Source organism: Phoca vitulina, unplaced genomic scaffold (assembly GCF_004348235.1).
Source record: "Phoca vitulina isolate PV1807 unplaced genomic scaffold, GSC_HSeal_1.0 scaffold18, whole genome shotgun sequence".
In the NCBI taxonomy this organism is placed as follows: domain Eukaryota; kingdom Metazoa; phylum Chordata; class Mammalia; order Carnivora; family Phocidae; genus Phoca; species Phoca vitulina.
Window position 1 is genome coordinate 15,527,273 of NW_022589721.1, and position 14,432 is coordinate 15,541,704.

A 14,432-nucleotide genomic window follows, 5' to 3' on the forward strand; every position below is an offset into this window, starting at 1 on the left:
GCACACTGTATATTGCCTTGTACTTCAGAATTCTCCTAGAGAACAGGATTTGTGAAAGGTGGTCTCTCTTATGACCGATTTTGGAAGGATCCCATAGAAGTTCACCTCTTCAATCTCTTGAGTTCCTCTCTTGAAGAAAACCTGAAGACCACTGAAATCCTAACAGTCCAGATTCCAGAAAATAACATCCCTCTAGAATGATCAGATCCTGATATTCTGTAACTTACAAGGAGGGAAGAGAAATCCATAGGACATCTGTTTATCATTTTTGTAGGCCAAACAGCTTTGACTGAAACTTGGAGACACACGGACATCAGGCCGGATGCAGTTGGTTAGGTACTCAGGGACACTGGAGACTTCCGCCTGCAAGGTGAGTCAGAGGTAGTTAGGAATGCCATCACAAAGACCATGCTAAAGCAATGGGGAAATATGGAAGCCAGGCTGCTCTATCATGAACAGCCAGAACCAAAACCCCTCTAGCTTTTACTAGAGCTCATACTCTGATATCCTGACTCCAAAAACAAAGCCTCAGTTTTAAATACAGTAAGCCAGGAATTTTCAAACTCTTGTATTTTTTTAGTGGCAGAACTCTTTTATCAAAATCTTAAGTAAAACAACAATGTGAAAGGCAGAAATTGGACTGCTGAAGTAATGGATAGGATTCCATGGAAGACAGCTTAAAAAATAACACTCTAAGAGATAATATAGACATATCGTCTATAAAAAGAGAGATTGCATATACAGCCGCATACCAGGGCATACGCACACGCACGGGGTACAAACCAACAGGAAGCTGGGTTTGCAGCACTGCACTGGATGTATTCACTTGTAATCAGAAATAAAAACATGCCTCAACTGCCAAATACATTTTTCTTATTCCAGATGTAAATTTACCTATCTCATCCTCACCAAAACTGAAACCCCAGCATAAAATCTTTATTAAAAAAGAGGATGTTGACAGTCAGGGAGGCTGTGCAGAGGTGAGACCAGGGGTATATGGGAATTCTCTGTCCCTACTCAATTTTGCTGTGAGCCTAAAACTGCTCTAAAAAAAATAAAGTCTATTGAAACAAACAGCCAAATCTGGGTGGCTTTGGTAACTATTGGGCAATGGCAAGCAGAGTAAAAGCCATGAAAAGCATTAGTATACTCCCTTTGATATGTCGATAATTTAACATATTCCTGTGAAGTTATTAGAACATTGAATAAAGTGTAGTTCAAAATATCTTGCAATCGATTCGATGTAAGATTTCTTTCATCAAGAAAAATTAAAATCTTTTCTAAGACAAATTTCTGTTAGGCAAGCAATCATTACATTAATGCAAGGAACGTAATCACATGAAGAATATAAAAACCCAATTTTTTCAACGACCTGTTTGGAAATAGTGTATGATGTCCAGAGAGGCATTAGGAATATTTCACTATAACCACTTTCAAAGTCAGTGTGGTATAAGATATCATATCTAGTCCGATAAAGCACTGCGGGCCGTCCATAGAGGAGGTGTCTCTCTAGGAAAGAGAACATAAACCGTGTTAAACATATATTAAACTACAACAAATGTGAAATAAATATTGGAAGAGTCAAGGTGTCCAAAATTTGCTTGTTTACTTATTAATAGTGTAGTTCCTCCTTCTTAATTTAATCAAGTTAGTTTTCCTAACACTTTGTGGTTTATCTGACCACCTACGCATGGGTCAAACCTTATTGTTACCGAAAGTATAAAGTAAATGCCATATTCGTTTTAATGCTTTAGTTGTGAAGAATTTTAATCTGTATAGGAAGGAAACATTATAATAAATATTGAAATGATTCAGCTGAATGGGAAGTCAATAGGATTGATTTTTATAGAATTCATTCATTTGACCCCTGAAAAGGCTCATCAAGTTAACCAATGATTTAATTAAGAGGAAGGCACTCTTTGATCATTATTTGCAAACTGCAACTCAAATAATGCATTATTTCAGCATAAACAGTGAGTAGTAATGAGCATTTAAGTAAGCAGCTTTGTCACATGGAGGAAAACTCTTTAGGTAAGAACTTAAAGGAACATGTATAGATAAAATAAGTGGGCATTCAAGAGGGTCCTTTGAATACAGAAGGGGGAGGGTCATCACATACCAAAGAACTCAGTTAAGACCCAAGAATGTGGACCTCCAAGAGAAAGCTCTCTTCTTAGGGGTTAAAAAAAAAAAAAAAAGTTCTGAAACCTTACTCTTTTAAGAAGAAATGGGAGTTTAGTGTGCAAACCTTCATTCCACACCCACAATAAATGCCTGGAGCTTGAGATGCCCGTTTTGGATAGGCTAAAGTCAGAACTTCCATAGATTCTTGGAAATTGGGGTCCTACAGACCAAAATATTTAGAGATTGAGGCTTAGGCAATTCACAATTCCCTAAGTGATAATAAAAAAAATTTTATGATTATTTTTATTAGAGAAAATCAGTTCTGGCAATCACTTATTAAATTATGTATACATGTTGCTTTAATTAAAGTATTACCATTCTATGCAAGTAACAGAGAAAATTCTTCGTAGAATATTTTTGCAAGACCTTCCCAAGTAGAACTGCTGATTTGAGGCAAAGTGACCCACACTGCTATCGCAAAAGCCTGTTCTGGGTCATTTGGCTTCTTCAGCATTGCAGTAAATGGAGAAGCCTTGTTTAAGCTGCCAAATTTGGGGACCCACCCTAAGAATTAGAACATAATATGATAACCTTATATAAATGAAATATAATGAACAAATAAAAAGCCAGCAAATCATAACAGTAGTACTTGGGGGCAGTTAACCAAGTCAGACTTTCCTTTAAAACTCAAACCAAACCTTTTCTAGGTTCAAAATTTCCATTAATGTTTTCCTTGTTTTCATTTTTGTTGCCTCTGAATTTCCTGGTTTCAGCTGGAAGCAGAAGTATCAAAATTCTTTGAGAAGCTATTTTCTTTTTATCATTCAAGTTTTAATGCTTACCAAACACATTCCTCCAAATTCAAATGCAAACCTACCATCCAATCTATTCCATTAAGAGACAATAAAACAGCAGCCCCGTTTTTCCTTGCAACATCCCTCCTAAGAGCAGCCACCAACAGAACAGTCTTGGGCAATCGAAAGATTCCACCAAATCTGGCTTTCTCTCTAGTCCTCGTTTACTTCTGTGAAGGCTGGTTTATTTATAACACTCTGGTCATTATCATCCTCAGCAACTCTATGCTGATTCCTTTTCTTTCTACCAAGAATGGCTTCTCCAACAGTCCTCTCACCCTTCTCCCTTCCAATTCTTCATTAATGTATTCTCCCTCATCAAACATTCACTGAGTATCTTTTTCGTGCCAGGCCTTGGACTACAGTAGAGAGATACTGGGCAAAGATAATTATGAGAGAGTTCTTACTGATGTAGGAAAGATGTTAGGGTTCAGAGCCGAAGGCCAAGAAAGAATTCTTGAGACATCTTTGGTGCAAAAAGGTGGTTTTATTGAAGCACAGGGGCAGGATCTGTAGGCAGGAAGAGCTGCACTGGGGTCATGAAGAGTGGCCCCAATTATATACTTTCAAGTTGGGAGGTGGTTAGGGATAGCATAAGTCTTTAAGGAATTTGGAAGCAAGGTTTCCAGGACCTTGAGGGGGCCAGCTGTTGTTAGGAAAATGTCATTTACCTAATAAAACCTTAGTCATGAGACCCTTCAGATGTATATCAGTGGGTCATATGCTTGGGGGATGATTGCCAACATGTGTCTTGGGGGGTGGAGATAAAGGAAGTTTCCAAAGGAATTTTTATATGTTAAAGTAGACTTACAGGATCCTGGGGATCAGGCTAAGATTGCCTTTTGCCTTTAGCAAAGTATTAACTTCGAAGCAGCTGAGTTCCTAGAGGAATGCCACTCTGCCTGTTTCAGGGACTTGTCAATGGGCTGTAAGTAGTAAGGAAATTTAATTTTTCTTTTGCCTTTGTTTCCCACATCATTACCTTCAAAGCGCTCACAGTTCAATGGGAGAGACCAACATGGCACAAATAACTCAAGTGCAATGTGGTATGCACTGTATCAGAGATATCTATAGAGTGCAGCGGGAACACAGAGCATGGTGAATGCCATGGATGGGGATGAGGTGGCATCAGTACAGGTCTTAGAGAATGTAGGACGCTAAGCCTCCTGCCCTGGCATAATTGTTAACAGTGCCCCTTTCCATACTCAAATGTGCATGACAAATAACATGCTCACATAGTCCAGCCCCCTGGGGAAGAGAAATGAAGGAGAGAGGGAGAGAGGGACAAAAGGGAAAGAGACATCTTAAGATTCACTTTCTTCTGAAAGATTTCCCCAGTTAAGCTTCTCCATCTCCATTCACTTTTCTGCTCTGAATGTATAGAAAGGTGCACTTCGGGGCACCTAGGTGGCTCAGTTGGTTAATGGTCTGCCTTAGGCTCAGGTCATGATCTCAAGGTCCTGGGATTGAGCCCCACGTCAGGCTCCCTGCTCAGCAGGGAGTCTGCTTCTCCCTCTGCCCCTCTCCCCACTTGTGTGCACTCTCTCTCTCTCTCTCAAATAATTAAATAAACTCTTTAAAAAAATAAAAAAAGAAATGTGCACTTCATAGCTCTTCAGAAATGTGCGCTTCATCATAACTCCCAAGCTAAGCGCAATTGCTGTTTTGGGCACATAGCTGAAGCACAAATATATCATTATGTGACTTTTTCTTAACTGTCAACTGGGCATATATGGCAAGAAGAAAAAACAACACAGTGGTTTTGACAATTTCCTAAAATCCAACCAATTTCCCCAATTAACCCAAAGAATTTACTCAGGTCTTCCTGAAGAATAATTGTTTCATCTAAGAAAGAGGTGAAATAATCTTTGCAGTAAGAAACACAAATTTTATGGTCCAGAATCAAAATTTAGATTTTCCTTTTTCAGTTTGTCAGAGTGTCAAAGAACCACTGATTCTTGTTCACAACCTGACTCTGCTACTCTTTATGACATCTGGGGCAAGCCATCCATTGCATTTCTGTTTAGCAGAGTTCCTGCTTGAGCCATAAAAGTGTACTTGAATCGCAGTCTCTGGACACATAAGCTCTTCATCTTGAGACCAGCCACCTCGGTATGAGCCTGCAAACCTCTACTTTTGAAATATGTTCCTCGTGATTTCTTGATATGGGTCTAGTGTACGCCAGGTCTTCTCAGGCTGGGTTCCTGCTCCATGGGATTCCAGACAGAGTCTTCATTCCATACCCCAGTTCCCTGTTTACAGTAGTCTCTGGCATTTTGGGTGCATGCCAAGGTTCTCCTCCAGATACCACATTTGGCAAAATACTGCGAGGCAAATCTTTTTAAGTGGTGTGGACTTCCCCAAGGCTCATTCTTTTGTCTTCCAAAATTTGGTCATCCAGATGGTGAGTTTGTATTTCTTTTCCCTCCTCAGCTTCCTGATTCGTATTCTCACAGATTAGCTGGCTGACTTGAGAGCCACATGAAAATCTCTCTTTTTTGGTCTTTTTTTTTAAAACATTCACTCCCACATAACATGCCATTGGATTTTACCACATAATCTCTATCCAAGGTCTTTCCTTTTCCTTCATCCTTTCTCCTCCTTTCCCTTGCAAGTGCCTGCTATCATTTATTGCCATGTCAACCTCCTCTGAGATTTGATTCAATGCCTGTTAATGTCCTATTCTTTCTTATCTTAACCCTTAAGACACCATGCTGTAATTCATCAACCAGCTAAATCTCACAATAAAATAATAATTTAATGAGGATAGAGATCTTCTCTGTTTTGTTCATCGTTGTATCTCTACCTCTAACAATACCAAATGCGTAATATCTACTTGGTAAATACTTGTTGAATAAATGGATGATTGTATTATTTTTTTAAAACACTATTCTTTATGACTCTCAAGAACTGACTTTCTATATATAACCGGCTAATAAAACCCTGAGAGATACACTAGCCAGATCAATATCATCTTCATTTTACTAATGAAGGAACTGGAGGTTTATGATTTGTACAAGATAATTCAGCTACAAAGCAGTACCCGGAATGTAGGCCTCTATCCTCCTGGTCCATTATTCTTCTTTAGCATTTTGGGCAGTCTCCAAGTCCATGCTAACTGCTGGCTTATCTAAGGGAGGGCATACTGGAATGAAGATCCAACTACTCCCAGGCATGAGTTCTGCCTGAGTCATGTTTGGCGAGAAGCTATTAAGAACAGCAATGTGCCTTGAAAAAGAAAAGCAAAGCTGGAGGCATCACAATTCTAGACTTCAAGTTATAATACAAAGCTATAGTAATTAAAATAGTATGGTACTGGCACAGATCAATGGAACAGAATAGAAAACCTAGAAATGAACCCACAACTATATGGTCAATTAATCTTAAACAAAGCAGGAAAGAATATCCAATGGAAAGACAGTCTCTTTAACAAATGTTGTTGGGAAAATAGGACAGCAACTTACAAAAGAATTAAACTGGACCACTTTCTGTCAACATGCACACAAAAAAATTCAAAATGGATTAAAGACCTAAATGTGAGACAGGAAACCATTAAAATCCTAGAGGAGAACATAGGCAGTAACCTCTTTGACATCAGCTGTTGCAACATTTTTCTAGATATGTCTCCATAGGCAAGGGAAACAAAAGCAAAAATAAACTATTGGGACTTCATCAAAATAAAAATCTTCTGCACAGCAAAGGAAACAATCAACAAAACTAAAAGGCAACCTAAGGAATGGGAGAAGATATCTGCAAATGAGATATCTGATAAAGGGCTAGTATCCAAAATATATAAAGAACTTAAACAACTCAAAACCCCAAAAACAAATAATTCCATTTAAAAATGGGAAGAAGACATGAATAGACGTTTTTCCAAAGAAGACATACAGATAGACAAGAGACACATTAAAAGATGCTCCATGTCACTGATCATCAGGGAAATGCAAATCAAAACTACAATGAGATATCACCTCATACCTATCAAAATGGCTAAAATCAACGCAAGAAACAGTTGTTGGTGAGGATGTAGAGAAAAAGGAACCCTCATGCACTGTCGGTGGGAATGCAAACTGGTACAGCAACTCTGGAAAACATTAGTGAGTTTCCTCAAAAAGTTAAAAATAGAACTACCCTAAGACCCAGCAGTTGCACTACTAGGTATTTACCCAAAGAATACAAAAATGCTAATTCAAAAGATACTTGCACCCCAATATTTATAGCAGCATTATCTACAATAGCCAAATTATGGAAAGAGCCCAAATGTCCATTGACTGATGAGTGGATAAAGAAGATATGGTATATATATATAATGAAATGTTACTCAGCCATCAAAAAATGAAATCTTGCCATTTGCAATGACACGGATAGAGCTAGAGAATATTATGCTAAACAAAATAAGTCAGTCAGAGAAAGATAAATGCCATATGATTTCATTCATATGTGGAATTTAAGGCACAAAACAAATGATTATAGGACAAAAAAAAGAGAGAGGCAAACCAAGAAACAGACTCCTAAGTATAGAGAACAAATGGATAGTTACCAGAGGGGAGGTGGGTGGGAAGATGGGTTGAATAGGTGATGGGGATTAAGGAGAGCACTTGTAATGAGCACCGTGTGTTGTATGGAAGTATTGAATCACTAAATTGTACACCTGAAACTAATATTACACTGTCTGCTAATTAATGGAATTTAAATAAATTTAAATAAATCTACTAATTTTTAAAGAAAGAAGAGCGATTTGTATCAAAGCATTCAGTACTTCAGAAACAACTTCTAAGCCCTGAGAAGCACTGAGATTCTCTTGATATTTTCTCTTCATATCAGCCCTTAGAATAAGAAGCATTTACAGAGAAAAGCACAAGGGCTTTAGTGCCACATAGAACTGGAATCAAATCTCATCTCAGCTTTTGAAAGTTCTGTGATTCCATAACTTAACTTCCCAAAGCTTCATATCTCCCTGGGGCGTTGCACTGTTTAGAGACAAAATAGGTAAAGCACCTAGCTCAGTCTTGACCCAAAGTGGTTATTTATAGTTGTAATTGCAGTGATTTTGTAAAAGGTGTATGCTCTCCTTCAATAACAGCAGGAATATTGGTAGGCAGAGGTTATTAAAGTTCAGTGTCTGTTCCATCTAATTCATCTTAGATCTTACTATAAATCATAAAGAATTATACTATTTATTGATTTCTTCCAAATCTTCCCCAGCCCACACATAAGGATACACACAGAGAGAAACACAAGTATATCTCCTTCTTTCTCTAGCATAGCTAACATCTCCAGAAATAACAAAAATTAGAAAGATCTCAGCATTGAAAAGAGCTACACAGAAGATTCCCTGTCTAGACTAGTCCCTTTCTGCTTTATTTTTTTTTTTTAAGATTTTATTTATTCATTTGAGACACAGAGATACAGAGAGAGAGAGAGAGAGAGCATGAGCAGGGGGAGAGGCAGAGGGAGAGGGAGAAGCAGGCTCCCTGCTGAGCCAGAAGCCCGATGTGGGGCTCGATCCCAGGACCCTGGGACCATCACCTGGAGCCAAAGGCAGACGCTCAACCATCTGAGCCACCCAGGTGCCCCCCCTTTCTGCTTTAAAGTTCACAAGAGTTATTAGTGTTTCAGTCATTTTTCTATCCAAACTAACTTCTTATTGTATGTGATAAAGGTTCCAATATATTCGGTGTTAAAATGATTTTTAATTCCTTTCTTAATGTAGATGATAGTGAATGTTAACCTAACAAAATAGAAAACATGTTTATACCAATGTAAATAGAGGAAAGACTAAGGTAATAATAAATAGTATAATTATTCTTAAAGTGAAAATTATACCGGGCTATTGTGCCCAAATTGCTTACTATGAGAAATTTAAAATTTTCCATTTTGTTCATTCATTCATCTATTGACTCAATGGCTCAAAGAAATAAGTTTTCATTGTACAGCAAATTTGCTAAGACACAACATACATGTGATTTGGAAACAACAACAGTCATGCAATTAAAATCCAGAATTCACCACAAATGTAGAAATATTAAGGCTTTAGCAAGCAGTTGAGATCACTGTTTTTGAAGGTTATGTATTTTTTCCTCTTCATTATAGTGAAAGACTCGATCCTATAACAGTTAAATATTTATAGCAAAATACTGCCTAAGATTAAGAGACCTCAAGTATCCCCCGGGTTGTTTCACTGTGACGTACAGCTTGTACACATGTATTAATGTGTGAGGGAGTTTGCAGCATATGACATTAATAGCCACACATGAAGGTTACAAATGGAATGTGCATAGTACATGGTTTCTTATGAAAAAAATCAGCTAACTACAGGTGTGTTTTAAAAAAACCTAGAAATTTAAATAAAATCTTAAAAAAAAGGGGGGGGGGCGCCTGTGTGGCTCAGTCGTTAAGCGTCTGCCTTCAGCTCAGGTCATGATCCCAGAGTCCTGGGATTGAGCCCCGCATCGGGCTCCCTGCTTTGCAAGAAGTTTGCTTTTCCCTCTCCCACTCCCACTGCTTGTGTTCCCTCTCTCGCTGTGTCTCTCTCTGTCAAATAAATAAATAAATAATTTGTATAGAATTTTAGGTCTACAAAATGCTATAAAAGCCTCAATATATATTCAAAGATATCCAGAAGGGAGAAGTAATATTCTGAACATGACATGTGTGTGCACTCATACACACAGTGACTCAAATTCATGAAGTTCTACTCTAGTGGAGCAGACACCCAGTATTTCAAGTGGGAGACTAGATTTATGACCCAGGAAACACCATAAAGACCAGAGATAACTCTGACTGAGAAAATGTCACTTTGCAGCTTCATAAATGACTGAGATAAGACCCTTAAGGGGATAGCCAACGACCAAAAGACAGAGATTCAAGAAGACAGGGGAGAGACTGTGGAGGCTTACACATTATCCAGAATCTAAACAAGGAAATGCTTTGCACATAATAAGACAATGGTGTATAATTATTTTTATTCCATCTAATAGTTCTAAAGTCTCTCTTGTACCATTAAAGACTGTCCCACTAGGTCGGGAGCAGACCAAAGAGATAGTCTACCATGATCTTCCCCTAATATTTTCTGTCACCATTGTGATGCCCATATGCAGGAAACTATCAGTGACACAGTGGACAGAACCAGATGATATCTCAGAGAAATCAGTTCCTGTCCCAGGTAGGCACTCAACTCACACCTATGAAGGTCTAGTTCCATGAAAGCATATCAACTTCAAGCTTCGGTAAGGTGAAATCATCTTGAAATAAGACACATTCACCTCTGAGTGGAGCAATGGGGAGGAACAGTCATTAGCTATAGCTCCTTCCAGCCCCGAAAGTCAGTGCTTCGCCTAAACGTACTTATTTTCATGCTCAGAAGTTTGAGACTGTTTATGCTGAGTCGTGACATTGGTTTTGTCACATGAGAACACTGCCACCAAGTTAAATGCAGGATTTCTTCCCAAAATGGAAATGCCTTAGTACCATGAATAGCCAGAACCTGAACCAGCAAAAACACAAGAGTACATTAAAAGTTATCATTATTAACTATTTTATTAGTGCCTTCTAGAAGAGAAACATCTCAATGTTATTTCTTTGCCTTGTTGACTGGATATTTGAAAAACTCCCATCATAAGACTCTGTACCCCTTGACCCTGGCAGCATTTCCCTTTTTCTAAGTATAATGACACTGTAGTTTGCCAGCAGCTAGGTGTCAAACATTTCACATCACTTGTAGGGTTTGTGAAGGATGTGTGTGCCTTCTACCAACTGAGTCCTATTTTCACAGCTGTTTATCCAATTGCATGCCCAAGAGTCTGTGTGTTCCGAGATCAAAGAGAGAAAAGGGAGGGTGGTGAGGCAAAAAGGGAAGGAGGAGGAAGATGAAGATCTTTATCACAAGGGAAATTAAGGGGGGAGGGGCGCCTGGGTAGCTCAGTCAGTTAAGCATCTGACTTCAGCTCAGGTCATGATCTCAAGGTCCTTGGATGGAGCCTGAGGTAAGCCCCATCTCGGGTTCTCCGCTCGGCAGGGAGTCTGCTTGTCTCTCTCTCTCTCTGCCCCTCTCCCTGCTCATGCTCTCTCTGTGTCTCTGTCTCTCTCTCAAATAAATAAATAAATTTTTTTAAAAAAAGGGAAAATAAGGGGTGCCTGGGTGGCTCAGTCGGTTTAGTGTCCGACTCTTCATTTCTGCTCAGGTCATGATCTCAGGGTTCTGAGATCAAGCCCAGAGTGAGGTTCTGTGCTGGGCATGGAGACTGTTTAAGATTCTCTCTCTCCCTCTGCCCCTCCCCCAAGCTCTCTCGCACTCTCTTAAAAAAAAAAAAAAAGGAAAACGAGTCAAGTAAATAAAATCTGCTGGTTTCCTTGTCCTTTACTTAATCAGATTGAAAAGAACACATATGATAAATAGGGCCCTATATAAGCTAATAACTCAAATAATGCTCTCAGGAGAATTCGACAGTGTGTATCTTTGCTGCCTGGCTTGGAGACGCTATGTTTGAGTTCCATCTGCTTTGTAATATACTTCTCGTCATTCCTTTGCTGTTGCAAGATTTGCAAGCTGCCAGCCCATCTCCTGTAGTATCCTACATTGGAGCCTTTCCCTCTCCTTCTATTTTCTTCTCATTTTCTGGAATTTCAAAACCAGAAGGAAGAGCTTGTGAGGTAGACTGCATTATTGTTCCTTCTCTTTGACTGCCCTTCTGTAAAGGGCAGTATACATATACACATATATACATATGACCATGCATTGGCATGTGTCTTGCAGGTCAGCATCCCTGTGGAAAGAAGACTTCCCTACTCCCTTGGTTTCAAGTGCTCTGATTTCACCAGTCGACTGGGAATGTGATGACAAATGCCTCATAAAAGCAGAAGCATTGAGGGGCGCCTGGGTGGCTCAGTCGTTAAGCATCTGCCTTCAGCCCGTGTCATGGTCCCAGGGTCCTGGGATCGAGCCCCACATCGGGCTCCCTGCTCAGCGGGAAGCCTGCTTCTCCCTCTCCCACTCCCCCTGCTTGTGTTCCCTCTCTCGCTGTCTCTCTCTCTGTCAAATTAAATAAATAAAATCTTTAAAAAAAAAAAAAAAAAAAAACAGAAGCATTGAGAACCACTGCATGGTCCTGCTGTTCCTCTCTTCCCTCTGCCAGAAGGGCACACCCCATCTAGGAGCTGTTCCTTCAGCCTGGATTCCAGAATAAAGGGTACCCACAGCCACACTTGGCCTATGGTCAGCATACCGAAACGTGAGCAAGAAATGCAGCTTTCTTGGTACGAACCACTGAGACTCTCTTCTTCAGTCACAAGCTTGCAAAAGTTGACTAATACATGCACGTTATCACTGTACATTGTATTTTGTGTACATAAAATAGGAGAACGAGTTAGAGGGCTCAAGATGATTCTTATGTAAAGAGGGAATGCAGATTTTGTTCCTTCTACGTATCTCTCCCCACAATGTATTCATTGCCTCTCCAGGTACATAAGCTTCATCATAGGTACCAGCTGCTATTATTTATAACTGTGACTTCCAGTCCCTTCATAGAAGTCCCCATCAGCACCTTCACTTATGACCCATCAGATCACAGTGCTATGCCTGTTTTTCAGAGAGCCTAAAAGCTACTGAGAAACAAAAAAGCTGGCATCTTGCGTACCTAGAATAAACCAATACCCTTTGCCAGATGGATATGAAAATCACGTCACAACCCCAATTTTAATTTAAAAAAATATTGTGCTTACACTATGAAGTAAATAAGAAGTATCTTCAATCTCTGAAAACTAAAAACAAAAACTTATCTGATTGTTTTTCCCCATCAACTCCTCACCTTCGGTAGACCCTTTTATATGAAGGCGTCTGTTGAGTTCATCCAATTTGTTCTTCATGTGTGAAAACCAGAAAAGGAAAGGAGAAAAAAAAAGCAAATCAGAAATGTCCTGTCTTTCCTGCATGCTTCTTTCTACTTAGAATCTTGCTAAATTCAAAACAAGACCCTAAAATCCATAAGTTCTGTAGAGGAATTACTATTTGATCTCAAATTGACATTCCAGGCTCCACCTCCTAGGAGATCTATGGTCACGAGCACCTTCTTTAATCTCCCCATGACTTTGTTTCCTTTCCCTAAAACTGTGAATAATCATGGAAGCAAGTTCCAAACTAGCTGGTAAGAATGGTTATTTGGGCACATATATATGTAAACTAATTAGAATGCTACCTCAATATTTCAGATTAATCCTAGGTACACTAAAGTGATTCCCAAACTAATTAACGAAATCACTTTTTCCAAGGTTGGAAAGTAATGGCTCAGCAACTAGCATACGTGTACAAGAACACTGGCCATAATGTCTCCCGCATCCTTGTTTGGAGGAGCTAACAACTGGAAATTACCAAATATTCTCAAATAGGAAAATGAATAAAATCATTATGGTATATTTACACAAATATTAACTATTAGCAGTAAAAAATGAATGCGCTAAAACTCATGTATTAATGTGCATAAATCTCAAACATACAATAAACAAAATAACTGCAGGATACATATAGTATAACACTATTTATTTATTTATTTTTTTCAGCACACTATATTTTTTTATTATGTTATGTTAATTGCCATACATTACATCATTAGTTTTTGATGTAGTGTTCCTATTTACACACAAAAGTATAATATGCAAAACTGTACTATAGGTTATTTTAGGGAACTATATTAAAGATTAATTAATATATTATTTAAGAGATATATATGTATGGAGTAAAAATATAGAGACCTGCCTGGCAATTATATACACTATATTCAAGATACTAATTACCTTTGGGGTAGGAACAAAGCGGGACTGGAAAGGAGTGTGTACACATGGAGCTTCCACTGAATCTGTAACATTTTCTTTCCCATGATGTGTGTATTATGTTATTTATTTTATTAATCTGCACACCTTCTCAGGATATCTGGATTTTTTTTTTTTTTTTTGAAGAGAAGGAATGTAATCTTTTGGAGAAACCCATAGACAAAATAAAGACAATCCAGAATTTGTCTAAAATGGTTTCAGATAACAAATCCAAAATATTTCTTGTTTTCCAGAAGAAAGGTAATTCAGAAAGCAAGATACAACTACAAGATTCCTCTAAAGTTATATTTGGAATCCACCTCAAAAGCCACTTCCTATTGACTTTGGCAACGCAACACCTCCAGCTGAGGTCTGAGAAATTACCTGCCTTATAGTAATTAGCTTTGTTGGTTCTTGTCAGGAGCAAAAGTAGGAAGGAGAAATAAAAGGGGTTGGGGAAAGAAGAGCAAACTGAATTCCTCCAGTGGTGAGCTTTTTGCATCCTGTGGCTCCCAGGCCCCTAGGAATCCTGGAAGGTAGCAAATAGTAGAAGGGGATAGGGAAGGCAGGAGAACTATGTTCCATTTTCCAAGGTCTAATAGAAGGTTCACACATTTACCCATAATAAAACCACACATGCAAAAATAACAG

The 14,432-nt window shown here is 38.7% G+C and overlaps 1 protein-coding gene across 9 annotated transcripts in view; it reads right to left on the reverse strand.

Moving 5' to 3' along the window:
- Positions 1-14,432, reverse strand: part of ENPP2 (ectonucleotide pyrophosphatase/phosphodiesterase 2) — a 110,542-nt gene that overhangs the window by 12,281 nt on the left and 83,829 nt on the right. For 5 of the 9 annotated variants that reach the window (XM_032416124.1, XM_032416123.1, XM_032416127.1 and 2 more), the window contains exons 19-22: positions 12,785-12,836; positions 2,823-2,897; positions 1,373-1,509; positions 228-363 (exon numbers count right to left, since the gene is read on the reverse strand). In XM_032416124.1, coding sequence (XP_032272015.1) covers positions 228-363; positions 1,373-1,509; positions 2,823-2,897; positions 12,785-12,836 — 400 coding nt within the window. The remainder of the gene's footprint in view (positions 1-227; positions 364-1,372; positions 1,510-2,822; positions 2,898-12,784; positions 12,837-14,432) is intronic. The other 4 variants (XM_032416129.1, XM_032416128.1, XM_032416130.1 and 1 more) reach the window with 1 other exon arrangement.